This window comes from Nuphar pumila, chromosome 2, assembly GCF_984573655.1.
Source record: "Nuphar pumila chromosome 2, dmNupPumi1.hap1.1, whole genome shotgun sequence".
Taxonomy (NCBI): domain Eukaryota; kingdom Viridiplantae; phylum Streptophyta; class Magnoliopsida; order Nymphaeales; family Nymphaeaceae; genus Nuphar; species Nuphar pumila.
The window spans coordinates 102378602-102406008 of NC_143250.1; the positions used below are offsets into that span (position 1 = coordinate 102378602).

Here is a 27407-nt window from a genome sequence, read left to right on the forward strand (position 1 = left end):
TATTGTGGTTAGAGTTCTCACTTTCTTGCTACTAGACCTGTTCAGCCACATACAGTTCCAGAACCATCAAACAACAATGATGGTTGGAAGACGGTGACAATGGCAAAGCTCCCTATGTGGCAAGGACAACCCTCACAACTCATACCACTGAGAATTGGTTCTCGATCCTACAAGTGAATAACAACCTTATTGATGGTGATACTTCCCATTCCCAAGACGGGGATGCAATGGACATCGCTTCGGCCATAAACTCAGCCATGGAAGTGGAGTATTCAGTTGTCACCTTGCCAAAGGTGACGGTTTTCGGTGAGCAGTTAGGACTCACCCCTACTTCAGAGGATAACCATCCCAACGTGGTGGCCACCACCACTTCCGAAGTCTGTGAAACCACCTCCTACCCAGCCAATGCCTGTGGGACCTCCCCTCCATGTCGTTCTCAAACTGCAACCACTCTTCTTGATATAAACCGAGAGAACTCGATTTACGATAAAACTACATTACCCTGCTTCTATGCACGAATCCAAAGAAAAGTAGAAAAAACTGAGAAAGAATTGAAAAAACAAGAAATGACAATTTAATATTCTCAAATCAACTTCAACTCTCACCCACATAAACCCCATAAAAAATATTTATAGCAAAATAGAAACCCTACCCTACATCAAATCTTGAATATATTCAAGATCTAAATATCCACACTAAAAATTTCAAGCCTATATAACATGCAACTACGGATCCCACTAGATCCCCTCTCACTGGATAGATCAGATCCAATCATCCTCTATTCTTCTTCTTTGTCTTCTTGCCTTTCGATGGAGTTGGATCCGGCTCTGGATCCATGACTACATCATCCTTTCTACGTTGGAAAGGATTCGTATCTGACAAATCACAGGTATTATCATCCACAAAACTGGATATGGGTCTGCATACAAGAGTCGTGGCATTATAAATAATGGTGTCACCATCATGTTCTGATTCTTGACCCTCATATGTAGTATCTGGATCTATCTCTTCATGCTCCTCATGCCTAGCGAACTGAACCTACTTGCATACTGTTGGGCATTGGCCTGCTAGATGCCTAACTCCATTACAACAAAAATACTTTGTTTCACCCTTAGATGCTCGTGTATGAGACATGGTGTTGTGAGCAGGCCCATAATCCTCACATTGTGTCAATGGCTTGAAGTCCTTGTGATTGCTGGCCTTAGAGTCATGCTGGTCTGAACTCGGTCTTGGGGTTGGAAAAGCATCTTTAGGCTGTGAGGAGGATGCTCATAAATCACTCATTGATTTGAGCTTCTCCTCAATAGACATGGCATGTTGGATTGCTTGATCCACGTTTGATACTACAAGGCAAATCATATCATCATAAATATCATGATGAAGACCCGTGATATACCTCGAACTTGCTGGTCCTCAGTCTCCTCAAGCATACTCCAAAGGTTTAGGGGATGAAACTCCGTAGTATACTCAGCTACTGACTTCGTGCCCGGCTGAAGTAAAAGGCACCATCGATAAGCTTGTTGAGCAAAACTAAGGGGTATGAACTTGGCTTCCATGACTTGCTGCATCTCGACCCACGTCTCTATAGGTCCTAGCCCATGACCCTCACGATTCTAGTGTAAGTCATTCCACCACAATAGTGCAAGCCCTCATAAATGGGTTGCGTTTACAACTGGTCCTGGAGGGTGCTCATACAAAAAATTGTCATCATCGTCTAAGTCTACAAATTGATCAGGTGGATCTCCTTGAACCACATGTCTTGGGGGGTAGCCTCTCAGGTTCATAGACACGAGGGATATCTGCTTGCCTTTGATCTCGATGTACACTTGCTTGGACATGAGCATGCTCGTCCAAATGACCCCCTTATAAAACGGGTCACAGACGAGCACTGTGAAAGAGACCCTGGTTTTGGTTGGACACAAAAACAGGGTTTGGGGTTGATTGGGGGAGGCCTAGGTGGGGGATTCATAGGACCAATAGGTGACTGCGAGTAGGTTACAGGCTGATGTAGATGGGTTTGGTTTGGTTCATGGATTGGAACTGGGTTTGGGTGGCCAGGATAATAGGCTTGGTAAGGATTCGCTTGGATTGTGACCAGATTAGGAAGATATTGGATCGTTTGGACCCAGATTGGTATAGGTCATATATTGGATCGAGCTTTGAGGGTAAAAGGTCTAGTTAAGACCCAATACATATCCAAAATTATGTTGGGTTTGGTCTTGACCCAGTTCAAATTTGAACTGGAGTTCCGCCCAGGTCCGATTAAGTTCAGTTTGGGTTTAGGTCTCAATAGTTAGACTAAAATCAGGGTTTTGGGCCCAATCCAGAGGTAGAAAACCTTAGATTGGACCTATAGTACCCGAGACCAAGGTGTTTGGGGTTGGAACCAGTGAAAACTGGCTTGGACCCGAGACCCAAACACCTGAAAATGGGTTTTGGGTATAGAAACTAATTAGGATGCTGGTTTCTGCACTGACTCGATTATGTGAATCGATTCCTGGGCAAAACTGGTTCACATCCCATGATGCCCTAGATGCAAAAGGAACCCGCGAGAGGGGTTACTGTGTACATCCGGACGTCACAAAGGAGGTGGTGGCTGAGGGTCGTCTGCCGGTGGTCGCTCTTCGCCAGCCTACCCCGTCCGGCGACAACCCACTAGACAGTGGTAGTCTGGCAATAGGGAACCCTGGCGTAATGGTGGTCATCCCCATGAAGGGCTAGACGGTGAGCCAATCCCACTGTCGGGCCCAATGGTCGGGACGACGGGCTCCCACTGGTTCCCATCTATCAACACGGAGGAGATGGGTGGGTCGGCGTTGGCGGAGACTATTCTTTCAATGGATAAGAGGATCGATTGAACGGAGGGCGTGCAGGGGTAGAGCTGCCACGAAGGGGTTTGCCAGAAAAGAGGGAGAGGGTTGATGCCCTCCTCTCTCATCATTCTACACCAACAAGGGGAGATTTGAACCTGTCATCAGGACAGTCTGTTGGGCATTGCCACTGTTCATCAACGGTGGCAGACGTGAGACGTTGCACAATGTCACAACCTCTGTTTCTTACTAGTTAATGGGCATCTTTCCACGAACCACGCCCGATCATTGCATGAATGCCTCAAGCATCTGTTTAATCTTGGAGAACCATTGATCAAACATTGCAAGCCTCTGATTCGTATCCATCACCATTGTTCCCAGTCTTTGCATATCAGCATTCATATTGGTCACTTCGGCAGGAAGATCTAGCACCAAACCGAAGATCTAGCACCAAACCTTTAGCCTCAACCATAATTTCTTGAATATTTTTCCCTTGGTGACCTTATGACGAGATGAGAAAGAATTGGAAAAACAAAAAATAACTTAATTTAATATTTTCAAATCAACTTCAACTCTCAACTGACCCCAACTGAAACCCCATAACAATTATTTATAGCAATATAGAATCCCTACCCTACATCGTATCTTGAATATGATACAAATATCCAAAACAAAAAATTCAAGCCTAACATGCAACTATGGATCCCACTGGATCCCCTCTCATTGGATTCATCAGATCCAATCACCTTCTATTTTTCTTATTTTTCTTCTTGCCTTTCGTTGGAGTTGGATCTGGGTCTGGATTCATGACTGCATCATATCACCATGCCCATGCATTTGTTAAACAAGATTTATATCCATAAGGACGCCCTAATCCAATTCCCATATTTTGAAAAGTTCTAGTTTAGAAAGCCCACACCGTTTGTAAAGTTCTGGTTCAAGAGCTGGAAGCCCACACATTTTGGAAAGTGCAAGTTCTAACATACCAAGTTCTCATATGGAAAAGAAAGCTTGTAATCTTGGGATGAAAGTATTTAATTGTAATGTAAAATCTTATATAATCGAGAAACCTTCTATTGAGAAAACATAAAATACGAAAATACTAAAATCCTTATTCTCTATTGTACCTTAAGTAGTTATAAATACATCTCTCTTTGAAAAACTCATTGAGAGAGAGAGAGAGAGAGTTAACTATGGACGTAGGCTAAGCCCAGTCGAACCATGTAAAGTTGTGTGTCAATGTTTTCTTTATGTGATGTTGTTGATTGATTAGGTCTGATCCAATGTCAGACTTAAATTATTTTCATGGTATCAGAGCCATGATCGTTTGAGCCCAGAGGAAGTAGTTCCTGTGCAAGGCCGATTGTGGTTGTTGATCCAGTGTCATCTGACATCAAGAATTTGTGAAAATCATTTGTCAGTTGTGTGGAACCGTGGGGTAAGCTTGTTGGTTCTCAAATTGTTTTTGCTTTCAGTGAAGAGTAAGTTGAGAGGTCTGGTTGATCCCTACTATGTTGGTGCATGTGTTTTGGTTAAAATGAGTTTTTCTCTTGTTTCGAATGGGGCAATTCAGTGGTACTCCTTCTTAAGCTTGGTCTTAATAAAACTTGATCATAATAATTACTTATGGTGATCACAAATTGAATATGTGATGATCAATCAAGATTTACTTAAAAAATTTGATGGGACATGTCCTGCTCCCAATCAATATCTGTGTGTGTCAAGGAAGGAGAAACTCGTTTCATAAATCCTGAGTTTTCTGCGTAGGTTTGGCCAGACTAGTTAACCCTAAGTTGGATTAAGGCCACCATGACTAAGGTTGTACTTAGTCAACTCATGATGACTCCCACTACCAAGGAAGCATGACATTGTTGTTTTCTAAAAGTTATATGAATGAAAAACAAAATCATTAGTTTAAACTTTAAGAAGTTAGAGAACCCAAATGGGTGATCTTTTTTTTTTCTTTTTTGTTCCTTCTCTAAATGCAAGCCTACACAAGTGTTATAATGAAATTGACGTGTATTTCTTTGCCTATAAATAAGTTGGTGTTGTCTTTATCTCTTCTTCTTTTGTTTAAATGCATCAAATTCTAAAATTTCTCAAGCTAAACTATGGTGGTACTTGGTTTGCCACATATCCTTTATATTTATACCTTAGTCAGCAATAATATTAAATTTTGAAAAAGAATACAAATAATAATAAAGAAAAAAATTAATAGATTTTATTGATTGTTAGAGATTTTGTTACTTAATTTTTTATTAAATGCACATATTTTATTTCTTAGATACTTACATAGATAACGTTGTTGCATTAATATTACTTTTACATGTTAATCTCATATTATTTGGTATTTATTTGAGATTTTCTATTTCTTATTAGTTGTTGCTTCATCAATAAAGCATTTTTTTGTTTATTTGTATTTTTAGATATTTTTTAAAGTTTTTTTTAAGTTTCAAAAAAAATTGAGGCTTTTAGGCCTCGCTTCAATTTTTGGGGAGCGCCTCGCTGTGCCTCAATGCTTTTCACAACATTGGTCTGATGATGTGGTTGAAAATAAACATAGGTGATTTCTGCATAGGATTCTTTGTGTTATTTACATAGGTGGACATTTGAGAAAAAAGTTCACAAACAGAATTTTAATTTTAGCAATCTAATCTAATGTGTCCAAAAGAACTATGGTATTCTCATGATTTCTTTTTTAGACCTTTTGGTGGCGTTATGAGAAAGCTTTTCTTTTCAATTTTTCTTTTCCTTTTCAAACCTTTGTCGTGCTTTATCATCTCCTTTTCTCCTTGTACCTCTTTGGCTTCCTCTTTTTCCTCAAAGTGTCATGTATACTGAGGGATAGATAGTGCTTCTCCTAGAAATCGATAGCCTAAAAACAGCTGACAAAAATAGTTCCTTCTGCTTGGATGTGTTCCTTTTTTTTATTGAGAGGTTTATTTTCGTGAAACAGCCAGAACTTTCAATTGCTTAAATAACTCATTGCACCCTACTAGTGGGAGAAAAACTGTGGAATTTGCTATGGAAAGCCAAAAATTAGAGTATTTTCTGTGGTGCTTTAAAAAGCAAGCTCTGCAACCCTTCTTCGATTATGGATTATAAAGTTCACACTATTAACTATCTGCTTTCCTCCATTGCAGATCTTCCACCAGACAAAGAGCCACTCGACTGGAACACTAGGATGAAGATTGCAGCAGGTGCAGCTAAGGGTTTGGAATATTTGCATGACAAAGCAAATCCACCTGTTATTTACAAGGATCTCAAATCATCCAATATATTACTCGGTGAAGGATTTCATCCTAAGTTATCAGATTTTGGGCTCGCGAAGTTGGGTCCAGTTGGTGATAAGACTCATGTCTCCACAAGGGTGATGGGAACATATGGTTACTGTGCTCCAGAATATGCTATGACAGGACAGCTGACACTGAAATCTGATGTCTTCAGTTTCGGGGTGGTTTTTCTTGAACTCCTTACTGGGCGCAAAGCCATTGACAACACTCAAGCTGCTGGAGAGCAAAATCTTGTTGCATGGGTGAGTTGCCACTCTTTTAACTACATGGTTAATTGATATGTTGGAAATCAAACTCAAAATAAGAGGATAAAATAGATCTGATCCTGTTTAAAGATGATTGTAGTCCCTATAGTGTGAACAGTGTGCCAATATAGTTTACTAGAGAAAATAATTTGCTATAGAAGTACTGTTTTCTTTGATGTGCATGTGAAAAGCAGTTGCTATTTCATAGTTTTATATTGGTTCTGCCTAGAGGAACAGATGATATTGAATTAATGTCTATGGCGGTTTGGCTGGTAATGTGAAACCAAATCTTTGTCACAACAGCTGTAGGTAAATTTTTGTTTACTGGTTTTGCGTACAATGTGCAGGCCCGTCCACTGTTCAGGGATCGTAGGAAGTTCCCGAAGATGGCAGACCCACTGTTGCAAGGCCGTTACCCATTGAGAGGCCTTTACCAAGCTCTTGCTGTTGCTGCTATGTGCTTGCAAGAGCAAGCAGCGACTCGTCCTCTAATTGGGGATGTTGTCACTGCCCTCTCATATTTAGCTTCCCAAAATTATGAGCCAATTGCAGAAGCTGCCCAACATAGCAGAGGTGGTCCATCCACACCAAGAGCAAGGGATGAGAGGAAGAATATGATTGGTGGAACAGAATCGCCCAATAGCAGACACTCCATCCAATCATCGTACCAGAATTCTCCTGATGTTCGACATAGGGACTCCAGTCGGGCAGCTGGGTTCGGTCCAGAGACAGGCAGAGCTGAATCTGGAGGTTGGTCTGGAAGGAAATGGGACTTCGATGGATCAGACAAGCCAGATTCTCAAAGGGACAGTCCAATACATGGTGAGAGAGCCAAGAATCTCAATTGGGACCTTGATCGGGAGAGAGCCGTTGCAGAGGCAAAAGTGTGGGGGCAGAATTGGAGGGACAGTAAGCGGGCGGCTATGCAAGGAAACTTTGACAGCACAAATGATTGAATGGGAACAAATAATTAGGCTTTGTCCATGTGATAAAGCGTCATTCTGTTCGTCCTAATGGTCTGTGGTGCAGGCATCTGATGCTACTGGACATGGTTGCCACCCATAAAGAAGGAACAAGAAAAGATTCTGCAAACCACTCTGTCAGGCCATTTTGGTTTCCCAGTTTCAAGCCAAGGAAATAAGGTAGATTGATTATAAAGCATGGCTGCATTGAGTTAGTCCATAATCATTGCCCCTCTCCTCATGTATGTTTTCTCAGATCAGGTGAACAGTGCTGCCTGCAATTTAGATGTTTGCAGATTATCTTTCTTTGGTTGGGAGAGGGTGCAAGGGGAATCAGTTCCCAGAAAAAGGTACATAAGAAAGCTGTACAATGTAGAATTGTGATGGTATGATTTACTAGACAAGTTTCAAATGTGCAACCGTTTGCACTTTCTGTTGTATTTAAGGCTTTTCTTAATGCCCAAGAGGGAAGGCCTAGATTAGGGCACTTTTTGTCATTCTAATTTTGGCCCCATGGGATTAGAATTCGGTTGGTTACCTAATTGTTGTATGCATTTTTCTTTTTAACGGCAAATATCTTCCAAGATGGGATTCAAGTGTACCTTTATCCATAACCGTTTAAAATCTTCCCCTTTTTTTTTAGTATGCTCATGAGTGCTCCATTCTCCTGGCTAGGGGGGTCAGCTCATGTGTCTCAAGTTGAAGAGATGTCATGAGTTCATCGCAAGGCCGAAGCTGGGGGCTCCACTCAGTGGGCAGAATGTTCCCGGGAATTTTATGCCGAGGTTGTTTGGACACAGGGCTCGATAAACGACAGTACCTACCAGTGACTAAAAAATTGGCAGATTTCTCCTTGATTATCCAAAAAAATAAGAAAAAAACAATGTTTGACTCACATTTGTGGGAATTTAAATAGATCAGACTCGGTTTGGTTACTGAACCTGACCTAATCGGATATTGGTTAATCAGATTTGGAGTCAATGAAAGAAAAAGTCATAGCAAATGGGCTATTCAAATATCTGTTGAATTTAAATTCAGATTTGGATTTGGATATAAAGTTTTATAACAAATGATATACAGTCTGAATATATATATATATATATATATATATATATGAGAGAGAGAGAGAGAGATTGGCAGCAAACCAATTTAATCTCCTAACGGGCGTAACCGATTCAAACACAGGAAAAACTAAAAACAAAGCAGGGCACGCTTGCAGTTGCAGTTATTTGTTTCTTGCAGTCACAAATTTCATAGCTACTAGAAAAACATGCATTACATTATTAGATGTGTTTTTCAAGAGATAGATCAATGGCTCATATTGCACTAAAACTTTCAAGTGTTTTCATTAAATGATGATCCAAAGCATCTCTTAGTTAATAAGCAACGATAAACATATTACCTGTTCAATTCAAGGACACCTGCGACCATGATTTTTTTCAAGTGGCTAGGATGGTAATTCCTCAGAGAGAGAGAGGGTGGCAATCAGGCATCAAAACTTACAAATTTAATAGCCCAATATTTTATTGCATTTTATACCTTTTTTAAGAATATTTTGTACAACATATTAACAATTGGAGTGTCATGAACATGTATAATATACATAGTGGGCGCGGGCATTGGTTGCCTTTGAAGAAAACAGCGTCAGGTGCTCTTGAGGAACACTGAACTTCCTCAGTTTTGATAGTCACCTCTCAACTCAACCCTGAACATCTGCATAGCTAATGAGAAGAGCTATAACCATAAACATCTGCATAGCTATTCCTCAACGTTATGACCAAAGAATCCCTTGATAGCACGAAGTTGGCCTTCTCAGTGCCGTCTTTCCTGATCATGCTGCTATCAAATACAATTTTGCACGAGCCCCATGTCTCTGCTTGTAATTCGACACCGAAGTATCGCAAATGGTCAGAAATGCTGTTCCCATACACAGACCTGAAAAGCACCCAGATGAAAAATGTGATGCCACTGAACCAAGGAACTGAGCAGCTTTGCATGCAAGAGAAAATGGGGAAGGAGGAACAAAAGCCGGACCTGCTGCAAGTTGGGTCTTCACCAGAACTATCGCATACTTTCTCAACCAAATAGACCAAGCTTCCCACGCCAATATTGTAAATCCAGACCTGCAAGTTTAGACCATAGAACTTCTAGTGCATGCTTTAATATAAAGAAAATTTTCCATATAAACAAGTGTCATGTTTTTGTATGCTTTTTCCAACAGTACGTATGAAAAACTTCTCCATCAAAAGAAGTGGAGAAATGGTGGAAATTTTTTTCATACACATATCCCAGTCCCACACTTTTCACATGATATGCATACTCAGATTTTCTAAGAAAATTCTACACTTCCAAGTGTGGCCTGAAGGCATGATATGGACAAAGGAAGCTCGTTTTTCTACTCAACTCTATTTTTGGCCAAACTAAGGAGTCTTCACATGCTGGCCCTTTTTAGTTGGATCCTGTATGTTTCACACAAAATGGTGGGAAACAGCCCATTTTCGTATGAAAAAGGGATTTTCTCCCACCAGGGGTGAAACAATTCTTTTTCATTTTAAAGTACTACGACTCATGCTTGCCACTTGCTACTGCTTGCCTGCTTCTGCTTTATGCCTTTACCAGAGATCTCTAAATAACACCATGTTCCCTATCCAACGGTCCGATTTTCAGTCTCCACTACTCTTATCACATTGATCCAACAAACAAAGTGGTTTCTTTACTTTGAACTATCACCGAATGCATCAATAAAATGGTTTTTTCCATTGGAGTAAATTACCTCACGTGGAAAGTGCTGGTATGTCTTCTGGGGAAAATAGGTATAATATGGAGGCAAATGTGGCACTATATCATGATCATTGGTGACTCGAAAGGTAGCAGGGATATGTTCACTGAAGTAGGAAGCAAAAACTGAATTCCCAATGCGTGGTTGACCGAATGTCATTAATTGAACAATGTTTGCTCCATAATTGACCTGGGAAATATAAAATCAATTAACTTTGAACAGTTATGTGTCATGCGACATCTGTTTGAGCACAGAACTAGTCAACTTGACCCAACATGCAATATTTATCCTGTGTGTATGTCTGGTTGTGGGGGAGAGGGATTGCAGGATGTGGGTGTATGGGCAGCAATAAGGGGAAGAAATTAGATGCTTTTTATTGCCAATCACAGGGTTCCTATTATGCTTACTTTAAGATCAAGTGCACAAAAGGAAGCCATAGCCCCTCCCATGGAGTGACCAGTAACCAAGATACCAATTTTTCCATACAATTCCCAAGCTCTCTGTACAGCATTCACAATTCCAGGACGTATTGTTGTGTTATGGTAAGCAGAATAAAAGCCATGGTGCACCTGAAACAACAAAACCCAAACCAATTATTCCTCCTAGAATGCTAATTCATAATTAACCATAAAACGCTTTGATGATAACTAACCATTGCATAAGGCATGTTAGGATAATTTAGGTCAAGCTGTTTCCAGAACAGATCTTCAATCCAATTCTGTAAGCTGTGCACAGTTGTTAAAAACAAAAGCATGTTAGAAACAAGAACCTCACTCATAAGAGAGAAGGGTTGTGGAAAACAAATGTGAAACTTCAGATGATCCAACACTTTATCCAATGGGGAAAAAAGTTTAGAAGAAGCTCAAAGAGAGGAGAGTGGTGTGGCATAGAAATATTAAACTTCAGATTATCTGACTCGCTTTATTTAATGGATAAAACTCTTACAGACATCCCACAGCAAGCAATGCATTCAGATTACAACTGAACCCATAGAACAGATAATGCAGCCTACGGGATATTTTTGCTTTTATATATGGCCTAATTGATGTAAGATTTTACTATTCAACCACATGTCCAGTATCCCTTTGAGGCATTTGCTAAAGATTCAGTATCAATTATAGTATTGTAAATATATTAAGCCATGCCTAAAATAACTGACAGGATTGATGGTTTTCAGTGATAATCTAAACAACACCTTTTTAAGAAAATATGGAAAAATATATCATCAGATTAATTGTCCTGCTTCAACAAGTGAATTCTTTCATGTAATTGCATTTACATATTCAGCAGCTCTGGTTTCATGAGTCTTTGAAACTTTTGTTCATTAAACATGAGAAACACATCCTGTACCAAGTCACAGAATATTCAGTCTGGTCTCTACTGAGAAATATATGATTGCTTATTATGGACAAAAAATCTGAATAAAATGTTTAAGCTTAAAATTTATGATCTAGATTTTGAACAAGCTGATAATTCATTTAGGGCACTTAAAAGAAATGAATCAACAATCCAACAAAGGTATGAAGCACTTCTCAAAGTGTCAAATATAAACCCAAACAACAACCACAAAAACAAAAACTAGGGGCAAAAGGAGCCTTGTTATGTGCAGGCTAATAGATCTTCAAACATTTCTTGGCTACCATTGAACCAACAGAAATACAGTGGCAAACTTACAAGTGTTTCAGATTATTGTCACTGCTCTATAGAATCTCTCTCTATGCAGTTAAAAATGCTAGATGAAATCTAGTGTCTCCCAGAAATCAGATAAAATTTAATTCTTAAACAGAAATAAAAAAATGAAAATTAAAAAATGTTATTAAATGAAGATTTTATAATTTGTTAAGTCTACATAGAGAAAACACTGTTTTTTTGTTAGTTACACCAGACCAATGCCTAGGTCACCTAGACGAGCACCTAAGTGCACTTTTAACTGCATAGATCTCTCTTAAAGCTAAGGTATTAAGAAGCGCATGATGGTTATTTTACAAGGCCAACCAAAGATTGCATACCTGTGTTCCTGCGTTCCCCTGAATGCTATCACAATAGCATTGAGATCTTTAGCAACCCCTGCGTAGGCCTGAAGTATGCACATGGTAAGTTATTTTAAACAGTGTAAGGCCAGCAAAAACCAACTGAAAAACAGAAAATATATACGTTTCCATGTGTGTCAAAAAACTGTTTGCTAAAGGGAGGACCCTAAGCCTTGCTAGTTGCAGGATAAAGAAAAATCCTAAGGTCAAGAAGGTAGGCCATGTTAACATGGCTTGACAGGTTCAGAATTTTTTTTTTAATATCCCTGATATGGATTTAGTCACCATCCTAAAAGTTATGAATGTAATTGATGAGACCTACGAAATGTGAAAAGGTTCAGTCTTCACTGATCATCTCGCTCTTACCTGTCAGGATAAAGTGGTACAACGTACGTGACTATGTTTGATCCATAACCATATCCATTTTTGTGCAACAATCCCCCATCCAAATCACAACAATCCAAGGTCTGAATCCACTATGCATTATCAAGCCCCAAAAAAAGTTATGACATTGAATTATGTCAATACCTGTTTCATATTGGGTCTAGACTCTGGACCTTAAAACCAAACCCCTAGGTTTGTGTTTTTTGTCCCAGTTCATTATGTGAGTCAGGGACAGGATTGATCAACCAAAAAGAGAGTGTTATTGATGGGTAAAGCTTACGAAGAGCTGACCAGATAGAGGAGATCTTATGAACAGTTGAACAGAGAGAGAGAGAGAGATGCTTTCTATAAATGTGATTTAGATACATTGTAAAAAAACCTAGGAAGGTAACTGCATCCAGCGATGCCACATGATAAAAGTTGACTTGAACATCATTTTTCTAAAGTAGGATAACATTCAGATACTGTAGCTACCAAGGACTGACAGTCCTCCTTGGAGTATGTGTGTGTGTGTGCACATGTGTCCCACTTTCCTATTCTGCAAACAGAATCAAATTAAAAAGACTGCACCTGTAGACAATGCTGAACGTCAACTATAAGCTCTATCATTTCAAACCCCTGTAAGAAAAATAAAAGATATCAATTTTGTTGCCACAATTCTGAGGTACACAGATGTAAGCACATTTGAGCCTTATTGTGGGCTTAACTGGGCAGCAAAGCAAAGCAACATTTATACGTACCTCAGTCATATCACTGCATCTTGAGCAAGTCCATGTAAAGAGTGCAGTTAAATCTGACATGTAGACCTATAAGTTGGAAAAAGGATAAATTCATCAATGCTGAGAATCATTCCTTGAAACATGGCCAGAAACCAAACTAAATAATGTATTTAAATGAACATCTAAAACTCGAACATTGATCAGAGAGGGACACAATGAATAAGAATGTCATAATAACTGAAAACTCCAAAGAGATCTTTGGGCCTTAGGAGAACTCTATCTGGGAGAAATTTGTAATCACCAGCCATGCAAGTAAATAGTTAAGCTCACCGCAGAGGCATACTCCACCAGTATTCTTGCAAGTGTGTGGTTGTAACCAGAAGGATGGTGTCTGTGCTTAACTTCAAGCTCTTCAAGCATGGGAAACATCAAAAGAGATGCTCAGTCAAGGCTATAAAAGGAACAAGCTATCAAAAATTGAATACGTAGATATACTCACGAACTCATGCATGCACTGATAAAAATGTGATCAGTCTACTTCAAAATTAAACTAAAATCTATATAAATGTTCTATATCACAAGGGAAAGGAAAATGTTTAGTAAGTTTTTCCTCGAAGATACATCTGCCAAGACCAAGATATAGACCCTCACATATATGTTGAGCCATGGATGCCACCATATGCATGCACACAGACAAATGTTGAACTTAGACCAGTTACTTAGAAAGCTTCAGACAATTAACAAGGAGACACGTACGGTTCTAGGAAGAAAAATTGAAATTCTATACCCTTGAAATTGTTACAAATGGGCGCCTTTTAAAATAAATAAAACAATGAACTACCTTGAACTAGCAACACTGAAAACCATTAAAGAAAAAAAGAGAAAGACGAGAGAAAAAGGAACAAAAATAATCAGATAAAGCACAAGGATTAAAGGGCATTTATGAAACATACCCAGTCCTTTTAACAATTTAGATTCACACCTAAAATACTCAATAAGTCAAAGTCATACTTACACTTATCTTCAATTATGTAAATGTATACACACTGTAACTGCCCCTTTTGACTATGGTTAATAATCAATAAAATTTAAACTATACCAAATTTGTGCTTGTTAATCTCTCTCTCTCCACAGCCTTACCCTACCTCTGTTAGAATATATGTATACCATATATAATTTCCTGATTATCTTTTGTAATGCCCACTAGGGGCAATTTAGACTTTTTTATTCAGTAAATAGACATGTCCACTAGAGACATTTTTATTTTTTTCCTTATTTTTCTTTCTTTTGTTCTTTTTTCATTTGTGTAGGGGTAAGAGGGTCCAACTCATAGAGTTGTGACCATTGGAGAGCTCCCAACAACTCTATGGGAGCCCCCTTGGTCCCATAAAGTGTATAAAAGGGGGCTTTTGCCCCCACTCCTCTCTAATGCTTTCTATAGCATTTCAATATACTATTCTTTATATTTCAAGCTCTCTCTCTCACATTGTGTGTGTTTGGTGCCTAGCCCTTTGTGGCTTCTTGTATTTTGCTCATTAGTGGTCTCTTGCTTATGTGCTTGTGCATTCGTTGTAGTCACTTTGTGATATTGTTCTTTGCACTAGTGTTTCATTACATGGTATACGAGCCCCTAGGTGATGGAGCACTCTTGGGACTCTCTTTTATTCTATTTTTTGTGTGCTTGTATTTTGCACACTTATTGTTATCCTCCTTCCTTCTTTTCTTTCGTAATATCCGACAAGAATGCAAAGATTGATCTCTCATTCAAATTGAATGGAACTAACTATAAAATGTGAGTAGCCGCTATGGAAAACAAGCTTCAAAGGTAAAAAAACTTTGGGGATTTGTATGTGGTACGATTCCGGAACCCCAACTAAAGCTCACCAAGAAGGAAGGAAATGAAAGAAAAAAAACTTGAATAAAGAAGAAAAAGCCAAGGTCATTGATGAATATCAATCCAAAGTTAAAGATTGGAAAAGTAACCATGTCAATTTGGCATGGTTCATGAATAATGTGATCAAAATTTGTGCTAATCTAGCCAAATTCAAGAAGGCAAATGAAGCATGGTTCTTCATGAAAGGTATGTATACTCAAAGAGATCTTGCTAGACATTTTTTTTTTGCAAGAAAACGTGAGAGCAACCAAGCAAGGAGTTATGAGTATTAGATATTACTATAGCACTTTATCTCCTCTATAGAATGAACTTGATCTCCTTGAACCCCAATGAAAAGGAAGTGTTATTGCCATGAAGCAAGAACAAATGAAGAAAAATTCTTTCAATTCATTCATAGACTTAGGCCCGAATTTGAATAACTACGAGGATCCCTACTTCATAGGGTTTCAACTTCTCTTAGTAAAATTCTTGTCGATCTATGCCAAGAAGAAACACACTTGGCTCTAAAAAGGATATTGATGAAGTACATGTGGTATCTACATTGGGCAATAATATGAGGACATATAAGCTTCCTTACTTTTGGAAAAATAACTATAACAACAATGTTGGTGGAAGAAAATTTGTGTCATCATTGTAATGAACCGCGATATCTTAGATTTGATTGTCCTAAGAAAAAAGTAGCTTTTGTTGGAAGAACTCAAGCAACTCAAATGGAGATAAAAAAAAAGATGGAGATATCAAGGACTCCATTGCACACCTTCTACTTTCAGTGACGCGCTTTCATCAACTCCTGGTATGTCTTTTTGGATTCTTGATTCGGGTGTTCTATTTCATATAACTCTAAATGCATCACTTTTATCCGAACCAAGCACTAATTCTTTCAAATCTTTTGTTTCTACGGCCGATGGTACATTTTTTGATATTAAGGGAATAGGAACTCTTGAAACCATTTTAAGCAATGACAAAAAATTCTTTGTTCCAAAAATTAGAATTGTTCTAAAACTTAACTTACACCTTTTTTCAGTTTCTTAAATATCTGATCTTGGTTGTAGTGTCTCTTTTTCATCTTCAAATTGCTATGTGCAGGATTTCTGGTCCGGGAAGCGGATTGGGCAAGGCCATAGAAGAGGAGACCTATACTATATAGATTTTTTGTTATTACTATCTGAGTCTTTTTGCAATCACGTTCAAGCAAAAGATGTCGCCAATTGGCACAAAAGACTTGGTCATCCAAGTCTCTCTAAGATGTATCTCTTTTCTCTTTTTAAGAAATTTTGTAATGAACATGCAATGATTGTATCCTTGGAAAAACGCATTTTCTTCCTTTTCAACATAGCAACTTCATTTTGAAAAGACCCTTTGAGTTAATGCATTCAAATGTATAGGAACCGACACCATTATGTCTAAAGGAGGATATTCATATTATGTTGTCTTTATTGATGATTTCACTTGATATACTTGGGTTTACTTTCTCAAAAATAAATCCAATGTTTTTTCTACTTTCAAAGAATTTCATATCCTTATTCAAAATCAATTTCAATATAATATAGCTATCTTTATATCTGACTCCGGAAGAGAATACATGTCAAAAGAATTTCAAAATTATCTTAAACAAGATGGCATTATTCATTGTTAAAAGAAGCACCAAACCCTAGGTAGAGAGAGAGAGAGGGAAAGATAGAAGAGAGAGTGAGAGGGAGAGACGGCTGCACAGAGAAGAAAACACGTTAACTTTTTATTAGGGCTTCTCTCTATGTTAAATAGAGAGAGGCTAAAAGGAATAATTACATCAAAGCCCATTATGAAAACATAATTTCAAATAGCCTCTAATATAAAAAGACTTAACTAAAAACCACATATTCTCAACAATATCAAATAAACTTAAAACTTAAAACTTCTTAATCTCAACACTCCCCCTCAAGCTGGAGCATAGATATCAATCATGCTCAGCTTGTCATAACATTTTGAGAAATTTGGTTTCACCAGGGCTTTGGTAAAAACATCTGCTACTTGATCTTTGGAAGATACATGATCGGTGCAGATAAACCCAGCTTGAACCAGGTCTCGAACACAGTGACAGTCAACTTCAATATGTTTAGTCCTTTCATGAAACACTGGGTTGTTGGCAATATATGTAGCAGGCCTATTGTCACACATCATCAACATAGGTAGGGATACTTTCTCCTGAAGCTCGGTCAAGACTGATTTTACCCACATAATCTCAGCTGCAGTCTGGGTCATTGCTCGGTATTCAGATTCGGCACTCGACCTGGCTACAACGGTTTGTTTCTTACTCCTCCAGGTAACAAGATTTCCTCCCACAAACACACAAAATCCAGATGTTGACTTCCTATCTTCGACAGATCCTGCGTAATCTGCGTCAGTGTAAGCAACCACATCCAAAGATGGATTCCGTTTAAACAACAGACCTTTACCAGGAGATGACTTTAAATACCGAAGAACCATCATAGCTGCATCCAGTGAACTTTTGTAGGTTTGTCCATAAACTGACTGGTTTTACTCACGGCTAATGAAATGTCAGGTCTAGTAACAGTCACATATAGCAACTTACCCACCAAGGATCTAAAGTTGGCACTATCCGCATAGTCAGACTTCTCATCGAACATGTGAGTTTTGGGATCCGTTAGAATATTAGCTAGCTTAGCTCCTAGCATTCCAGTCTCTTTTAATAAGTCCAACACATGCTTTCTTTGAGACAACACTAAGCCCTCTCTGTTTCTTGCAACCTCGATACCCAGAAAATATCGAAGGTGACCAAGATCTTTAGTAACAAAGTGCTTCTGAAGGTGATCTTTTGTTGCAGAAATATCTTAGGCAGTGCTCCCTGTTAATATGATGTCATCGACATATACCACCATAACAACAATTCCAGTACTGGTTTTCTTGATAAACAAGGAATGATCTGAAGCTGACCTAACAAATCCAAAGTTCGACATTACCTCAAATAATTTGTGAAACCATGCCCGCGGACTCTGCTTCAGGCCATAAATAGCCTTCTTCAACTTGCACACTTTCTGACACTCTCCCTAAACCTCAAAGCCTGGGGGTTGTTGCATGTAGACAGTTTCATGCAAATCCCCATACAAAAAGGCATTCTTGACATCCAACTGAAACAAGGGCCATATTTGATGGAATATTCACTCGGATGTTTGGGGACCGGCACCATTCATATTCAAAGGTGGTTTTGCTTACTATGTGATTTTTGTGGATGATTTATCACGATATTGTTGGATATATTTTCTCAAACATAAGCATGAAGTTTTTTCATGTTTTAAAACATATCATATGATGATCAAAAATCAATTTAATAGTAATTTAAATATATTTAGGACTGATTCCAGAGGTGAATATCTCTCTAATGAGTTTAAGAAATATCTTGAGGATTGTGGCATTGTCCATCAAATATCGTGTCCTAAGACCCCACAACAAAATGGTTTGGCCGAAAGAAAGCATAGGCATATCATTGAAACCACTAGAACCCTTCTCATTTCCCAAAATATTCCTAAAAAAAATTAGGCTGAAGCGGCTCTTGCTTCCGTCTATCTTATCAACCGACTTCCATCCAAAAATTTAGATAAAATTTCTCCCTTTGAGATTCTATATGAAAAAGAACCCGATTATAATAGGTTGAGAGTTTTTTGTTGTAAGTGTGTTGTTCTTACCGATAAAAATGATAAACTCTCACCAAAAGCCATTCCTTGTGCTTTCCTTGGCTATTCGGAAACTCAAAAAGGTTTTCGATGTTATGACTCTAAGAATGATAAATTATGTTTCAAGGAATGTAACTTTTCTGAAAAAATTATAGTGGTTTTGAAAAAAATGAATCTCATTTAGAAAATGCAGATTACTCCTTTTTTTTGACCTTTTATCTAATGATGATGATATCTCTAGTGATGATGAATCAACATATAATAGTGAAAATGAAATGGTTGTGATCAACAATAACTCTAACCCTTCTACCCCTCAAGAAGAAAATGTATCTAGAGAACCCATCACTTATTCTCATAGAGATAGAAGCACCTTTGGGAGTGCTATTGAACTATATAGTGAACCTAGTGAGACTATTTCCACTCATGATTCTCATCCTAGGAGAACTGAAAGAACTAGAAGGACTCCCTCTAGATTCGTATCTTTTGATTCTTTCTCTCCTAAATATCGAGCTTGTTTGAGTGTCATTCACTCTTATTTTGAGCCAAAAAATTTTGGAGAAGCCAAACAATGTACTGAATGGAGAGAAGCCATGAAGAGTGAACTCAAAGCTCTTAGGAAAGCTTCAATATCTTCCCAATGGCAAGAAAACTATAGGATGTCGATGAGTGTTCAAGGTCAAGACTAAGAGTGATGGTTCTCTTGAAAGGTATAAGGCTCGTCTTGTAGCTAAAGGGTACGGTCAAGAATATGGGATTGACTATAAAGAGACATTTGCTCCAGTAGCTCATATGGTTACTGTCAGATGTCTTATCACCATTGCTTCAATTCGAAAATGAAATATTTACCAAATGGATGTCAAAAATGCCTTTTTAAATGGAGATCTTAATGAAGAAGTTTACATGGATGCTCCACCTGGTATGGAAATCCCTAAAAATAAAGTTTTTCGTCTTCGTAAAGCTCTTTATGGACTGAAACAAGCACACAAGGCTTGGCACGATAGGTTTAACAATGTAATGACTGAAAATGGTTTCACTTCATGCTATACTGATAGTGCATTGTTTGTTAAGAAATCTGATGCAGGGATTGTTATATTATTATTATATGTTGATGATATGTTAATAACAGGTGATGATATCAAAGGAATCAAGAGCATTAAATCTATTTTGACTTCAAGATTTGAAATGTCAGACTTAGGATTTCTGATATATTTTTTGGGAATTGAGGTTGCCTATTCTCAGAGAGGCTATTTTTTGTCTCAAACCAAACTTGCTTGTGAGATTCTTGATAGATCAGGAATCACAGATGACAAGGTCTGCGAAACTCCTGAAATAGTAGGTTCAAAGATGAGTATTGATGATGGGATTCTCCTAAAAGATCTCACACCTTACCCGCAACTGGTTGGATCCCTAACGTATCTCAACATTACCAGGTCTGATATTTCTCATGCAGAACATGTTGCTAGTCAATTTCAACATGCACATACTACAGTCCATATGAGCAACATCCTTCGTATCATCAGATACATAAAGGGTACAGTAAACAAAGGAGTATTTCTATCTTCTACGTCTAAATTAAGTTTAATTGCTTATACTGACTCTGATTGGGGAGGTGACACAAATAACCGTCACTCCACCACTGGTTTCTGTATTTTTTTAGGTGAATCATTAATCTCTTAGAAATGCAAGAAACAGCAAAAAGTATCGCTTTCATCCACCGAAGTTGAGTATAGAGTCATGGCATCTACTACCATGGAGATTGTTTGGATTCGCAACTTGTTGGAAGATATGAATATTCAAGTTCAAGGGCCCACAAAATTATGTTGTGATAATAAAAGTGCAATCTAAATTGCCAAAAATCACACATTTCATGAGCGCAGGAAGGATATCGAGATGGACTGCCACTATGTTCGTGAAGAATATTTAAGAAAAACCATTGACCTTCCTTATGTTACATCAGAATATCAACTGGCAGACTTCTTCACCAAGGCGTTGTGTTCTCCAAGATTTAACTTCCTTCTTGGCAAACTTTCGGTTGTGACACCCTAAGTTTGAGGGGGAGTGTTAAAATATTATGTCTCTTTTAAGTGTAAACTGAAATACCCATCAGGGGTATTTCAGTCTTTTTACTCAATAGGTGTCAGCCACCCTAATGGGCACATTTTTACTTTTTCTTTTTTTATTTACTTTTACCTTTTACACCTTTTTCTTTTTACACTTTTCTTTTTGACTGTTGTGAAAGGGACAGCTCCATATAGCTGTTGGAGCTGCCCCAACAGTCACAAATGTGACCGTTGGGTGCAGCTCCAACAGTCATATTGAGTTGCACCCTGTGGCTTCTTTCTGCATTATAAATAGGCCTTAGTGGCCCTTGTAAACATATCTTTTTTTGTGAGAGCATATGCAATATCAATGTTTTTGTAAAGCCCCTCTTGCGAACTTATGAATTGAAGTTCATTTTGTTTCATGCTTTTGTGCATGTGTATCCGTGCACTTGTGAGTGTTCTCCTTTGTGCCTTTGTGCACTCTTTGTATTTCTTGTATTGTGTTGTTACACACAATCTCTTTTTGTTGCAATTCTACGTATGTGTATTTTCTGTTAACATGTGACTTGTAGGTTCCATTAAAGACAATACACCAATAAAATTTTAACAACACATAACATAGATGTGCATTCCTAATACATTTAACAACACATCCAAAATTCCAAATCATTTCATCTTACCATATCAAATTCAATGAAGGAGAACATAGAAATTGCAGATCAACTGTAATAGAAAGCTTCTCTGAAATAAATGATGAACATAAAGGTAGCAGGGGAAAAGAAATAGATGGTTACAATAGCACGAGAAAAAGAACAGATTTAGAAGGAGAAGTGATCAAACAGTTTTGAGAATTTCTCATGTTCCTTTACAAGAATGATCATTATGACTAGATCCAAGACAAACAGACTCACCAACCAAATTAAAACCTCAAATCACAAGGACGAAGCAACTATTTATCTTCTATTGCATATTTATATATTGTTTTTCTTTTAAAATCAAAAGTTAAAAAAACCCGGTCCGAGTCACCGAGTTGACCCGCCGAGTCACGAGTCAATAAAGAACGAGTTGAGTCCCGAGTCACGGGTTTTAAAACCTTGGTTTCAAGAAATGTGACTTTTCTTGAAGATCAAAATGGATTTGAACATCAAAAAACCAAGGAAGATGTTGATTATTCTTTTTTATTTGACTTACTTCCTAGAGATGACTCTAAAAAATCTAATGATACAATTTGGGATAGTAAGATTGTTTGTGATAATGAGAATGTTTGTGATAACTATTCTCATCAAAGAGATGATTCTCCTAATGAGAATCCTAATGATATTCATGTATATACTCGGCGTGAGGGAAATGAGCATCAAAATGCTTTTAACATATATTCACAAAATCTTCCTTTAAATGACCAAGTTGAGGAATCCTTACCTCGACGATCCTCTAGGAGTATTAGACCTCCTCAAAAATTTGCATCATATGACTCATTTTCCATAAATTATAGATCTTGTTTAATGATGATCCATTCCTATCAAGAGCCTTCAAACTTTAAAGAAGTTAAGCAATACTCTCATTGGATAGATGTCATGCACCTAGAATTAGAAGCACTCAACAAGGCCAATAGTTGCAAAATTGTAACTATTCCTTTAGGTAAAAAGGTTATTGGTTGTAAGTGGGTCTATAAAGTAAAAACTAAAAGTGATGAGTCATTAGAAAAATATAAAGCTAGGTTAGTTGTTAAGGGATATGCACAAGAATATGAAATTAATTACGAAAAAACATTTCCTCCAGTTGCGAAGACAACGAATGTTAGAACTCTAATAGTCTTAACATCGATCATACAATGGCCTATCTACCAATTAGATGTAAAGAATGCATCTTTAAATGAGGATCTTTGTGAAGAAGTCTATATGGATCCTCCGTCGGGTCTTGAAATAGAAAAAGGAAAAACACTTAAGCATAATAAAGTTTTTTATAGTCTTAAGCAAGCTCCAAAAGCTTGGTAATGACTGCTTCAGTAAAGTTGGTCTTAATAGTATATTTACTTCTCGTTATACTGACACTACTCTTTTTGTTAAAAATGAAAAGGACCACATAACTATCTTACTTTTGTATGTTGATGATATGATCATCACTGGGAATGATAAAAGGGGCATTGAGTCTATTAAAAATGTTCTTAAAAACAATTTTGATATGTCTGACCTTGGATTTCTAAGATATTTTTTAGGGATTGAAGTTGCATACTTTCCTTGGGGATATGTTCTTTCTCAAATGAAGCTTGCATCAGATATTATTGCTAAGTTCGGCTTGACTGACGAAAAGAAATTAAAGACTCCAGAAGTAATCAATGCTAATATGAGAGCCAATTATGGACCTCTTTTAGAAGATCTCACTCCTTATCGTCAATTAATCAAATCTCTAACATATTTGTCCATTACCAGGCCAGACATTGCTCATGTTGTAGACATCGCAAGTCAGTTCCAGAATGCTCCTACTAATATTCACATGGCAGTTGTCATATGAATTATCTGATATCTGAAGGAAACTATAACAAAAGGGCTAATATTATCTTCTTCTTCATCTTCAAATTTAATTGCTTATACTAACTCTAGTTGGGGTAGAAACCCCAATGATCGTATTTCTACCACGGGTTATTGTGTTTTTCTTGGAGAATCATTAATTTTTTGAAGATGTAAGAAACAGCAGAAGGTTTCTCTATCTCCTACAGAAGTCGAGTATAGGGCAATGGCCACCAATACAACTGAACTTCTTTGGTTAAGAAATTTGGTCAAAGATATGGGAGTTATCATCTCCATTCGTTCGAAGCTATGTTGCGACAACAAAAGTGCCATCTACATTGCTAGCAATCATACATTTCATGAACGAATAAAGCACATTGAGATAGACTATTATTATGTTCGATATGAGTTTTTACATGGCACTATTGAACTTCCACACGTCACTTCAGAGTAGCAGCTTGCGGATTTCTTTACCAAAGCTTTACCATTCCCTAGATTCTCCTTTCTTCTAAGCAAACTTTCAATGATCTCACCGTCAGTTTGGGGGGTGTTTATATATATATATATATATATATATATATATAATTTTTCTATTATCTTTATAATGTCCACTAGTGGCAATTTAGTCTTTTTCTTATTATGTAAATAAACATGTCCACTAGGGATATTTTTATTTTTTTTAATTTTTTTCTTTTGTTCTTTTTCCATTTGTGTAGGGGCAAGAGGGTTCAACTCATAGAGTCGTTGGGACCCTCCCCAACAGTCACATTCCCAACGGTCACAAATGTGACTGTTGGAGAGCTCCCAACCACGCTATAGGAGCCCCCTTGGTCCCATAAAGTGTATTAAAAGGGGCTTTGCCCCCACTCCTCTCTAATGCTTTCTATAGCATTTCAATATACTATTATTTATATTTCATGCTCTCTCTCACACACATTGTGTGTGTTTGGTGTCTAGCCATTTGTGGCTTGTATTTTGCCTATTAGTGACCTCTTGTTTATGTACTTGAGAATTCGTTGTAATGTTCTTTGCACTAGTGTTTCATTACAACCTCCCCCCACCACCCACCCTTTCCCCCACCTCAAACCCACAACCCAATGGGGCTATCAATGGATTGAATATCGAACCCATCATGATGCACTCATACCTGCCCAAATAGCATGTAGTGATGTTTGGATCCAAGTTATGCCAAATGGAAACCAGACCCTATCATTTAAAAGATATGTTTTTAGTTGAAAATACATATCAGAAAACTCAAGTCCAATTGGATATCCAATACAAATCATAGGTATACCTGGACTGCTGTTATTTGGGTTAGGTTTGGCTAGGCCTAAATAATATTCAGGTAGGTATTTTATGAGCATAACCATGATTTCAGGTTCGAGTTGAGTTAGATACCCAACACAGACCCGTGCAGACATTATACTATATTAATATCCCTTCATTCAATACACCCCATTTTACAAATAGGTTGAATCAGGTCATGCAGACATTATACTATATCAGTTTTTCGAAGAGTGGGTCCATTTGGATACAAATTCAACTTGGATATTATAGTGGTGTCATGGATCTAGTTAGTATATAAGCCTATGATATTGGATCTACTAAAAAGTACAAACAAATATTCTGAGAGAAACAACACATACCAACTGTTTCCAATGCACTATGAAGTTATGACACGAAAACATATACAGACAAATGAGAAGAAAATTAATACAACTTAGTCCTCTAGAATGTGTCACATGGACACAGCATGTGTGTCCCATGTTGACACATTACGAAGTTACGACATTGAGCATGACACCGGACACCATAGCACTCAATGAGCATGCACAAACCTATGTAGGAAAGGGTCAATTGCTCTTGACTTCATCTGTTTCTTTTACAATGTTGATCCTTTATTTTGTGGTTATTTTTCTTTTAGTTTGTCATTTCAGTACATGCATTTCAATTTTCAACTATGATTTATTTTCTAATATTCATTAATCATAGTGATTCAGAATTGTTAATCAAGAACCCATTTACACTTGAGACATTTCATGCTTTACTGCTTTAAATAGGAATTTAGTTGTGTGTGTGTGTTCATGTCTCTGTTTTTCAGGTTTATAGAACTTCCATATCGTGCCAAGCATCCCCATTTTGAGTCCCATATCCATGTCCATGTATATGTGACAGCCTCTAGATCAAATTTAAAATATGGCCTTAGAAATAATAAATGCAGCATGAGAAGCTTGCCCACAAGCAACAACCACTCGGCAACATAGACAGCAATAAGTTGAGAATAAGTATCGTGTTTTGCACTGGTAGTTGAATATATTGAAAAGTGAGGAAAAAGAACAAGCACCTCTTGCTCTGGTGATCAAAGGTAAACAGATGAGAAATGCCAAAATCAAACATCGGGAGAAGGCCATAGCCTGCAACCAAAGTACCACTCACAAATGAACTCCAAAACAACCGCATAAAAATATGATGAGGCAAACATCAATAACTGCTTTAATACTTTCATGCTTTGCTTTTTATATTTAAAAAGGAATGAAAGGAGAACCACCAATTAAACGATTAGCTAAAAAAAGTAATCAGATTTCAGATGCTCCTCGATATGCTCGAATTATGAAATCCTCCAGCCTCTTGGATGTTGTTTGTTCACTAATTCCTCCAATATGAAAAAATTATTTCCAGTCCATCCAATAGATCGAAAGGGAAGAACAACGGGATCGACGAAACCAAAATTCACATTGTTTAACCAGTGTATCAAGGGAAACTCAACTTATTAATCCATCTCATATGGTATGTCAGTGTTCCTGCTGATCCAATAACAGCCATTTTCTTTGCTCAACCTACTCCTTACAGACAATGCACCCGACCCCGCCTACCACCATCCATCGAAATAATAAAGATACAGACCAAAAACAAATCCACTTCTTCAGATTCTCATTGCTGCATTGTTGTTCACAATTGGGGAATTGAGCAATGTGTTTCAACCAATTCCTCTATGCAAAGCAATTCGTAACCACCATCCATCAAAATAATAAAGATACATACCAAAAACAATCCACTCCTTCAGATTCTCACTGGTGCATTGGTTTTCACAATTAGGGAATTGGCCAATCTGTTTCAACCAATTCCTCCATGCAAAATAATTCATAAGCGTGCATGTTATCAAAAATAATAATCCTGTTAACGAGAAAATACCAATTAAAAGAACTGCAGATTAGTGTTTCTGTTGAATACTGCCCAATAACCTAAACAAACTTCAAAGTTTTCTTCAAAAAGCAATCGGGTAGTGCCACTACGTGAAGAGAATCTACGAATTCAAAATCAAGCCGCAAAGATAACAAACAACAATTAGCCGTTCTCTATAGCTCCTCTTTTCAGTAACAAAGGGTCAATACCAAATCACTGCATAAACCGATGCATAAAAAGGAAGGAACTAAAAACAATGGAGACCAACATTCATGTTCTTCTATCCACGCCGATTGATCGAGAGGAGAAGGAACGAGAACACGTACCGCCAGGATTCCAATGGAATTTTGCTTCCGGCGATCGGAATCCGATTTCACCGAGGGAAAAAACAATTTGTAATCGTGGGATTTTGCGTCGCGTCCCGCAAGGAACGTTGCTGTAGGAGATGGGATCGTTGCGAATGTACTGCTGACTTTGGGACATTTCCACGTCAGGTCCGGCTTTGTCTCTTTTGTCTAGGGAATGCCTGGCTGGGACAGGGGTAGGTGCGGGAGAAGGTCTCCATTCTCGCTCCGTCTCAAAATAATGACCTCCTTTCGGGGGAACTTTTGAATTTCTATCTCTCCTCGTTTCAAATTTACTGTTTTCCCATCTCGATTTCCATCCCTTTCCTGTTTCTTGTTTTTGCATCTCACTATCCTCATTCTTACCACTGCGTTTCCTGTTTCTTGAGGTTGCGGCTGTTTTGAACGATGTTGTTACAATCGGTTCACTACGTGAATCGGTTGCAAAAAAATTGAGTCAATCTTGAATGGGACTTTTCAGCAATAGATGACACGTGTCATTAAAATAACCAGTCATGAAGAAATTGACCCCTTTAAGAAATAT

General features: G+C 37.8%; 2 protein-coding genes across 3 annotated transcripts; one reads left to right on the top strand and one right to left on the bottom strand.

Annotated features, from left to right (window-relative positions):
- Positions 1–227: 227 nt before the first annotated feature.
- LOC149846447 (serine/threonine-protein kinase PBL27-like) lies at positions 228–7304 on the top strand. The gene is made up of 5 exons (XM_089991321.1): positions 228–411; positions 2534–2691; positions 5854–5887; positions 5954–6345; positions 6696–7304. Exons 1-5 carry the CDS (start codon positions 228–230, stop codon positions 7302–7304), a joined length of 1377 nt encoding a protein of 458 aa, XP_089847447.1.
- A 1505-nt stretch (positions 7305–8809) lies between these two features.
- LOC149846448 (lipase-like) lies at positions 8810–27083 on the bottom strand. 2 transcript variants are annotated; one of them, XM_089997997.1, is made up of 11 exons: positions 26846–27083; positions 25681–25750; positions 13553–13632; positions 13244–13309; positions 13074–13121; positions 12099–12166; positions 10742–10814; positions 10497–10658; positions 10084–10278; positions 9345–9433; positions 8810–9245 (listed from the first exon to the last, which is right to left on the bottom strand). In XM_089997997.1, exons 2-11 carry the CDS (start codon positions 25745–25747, stop codon positions 9032–9034), a joined length of 1062 nt encoding a protein of 353 aa, XP_089854123.1. In that variant the 5' UTR covers positions 25748–25750; positions 26846–27083; the 3' UTR covers positions 8810–9031. The 2 variants fall into 2 exon arrangements, with proteins under 2 accessions (XP_089854123.1, XP_089854124.1); XM_089997998.1 differs by lacking the exon at positions 10084–10278.
- Positions 27084–27407: the final 324 nt, after the last annotated feature.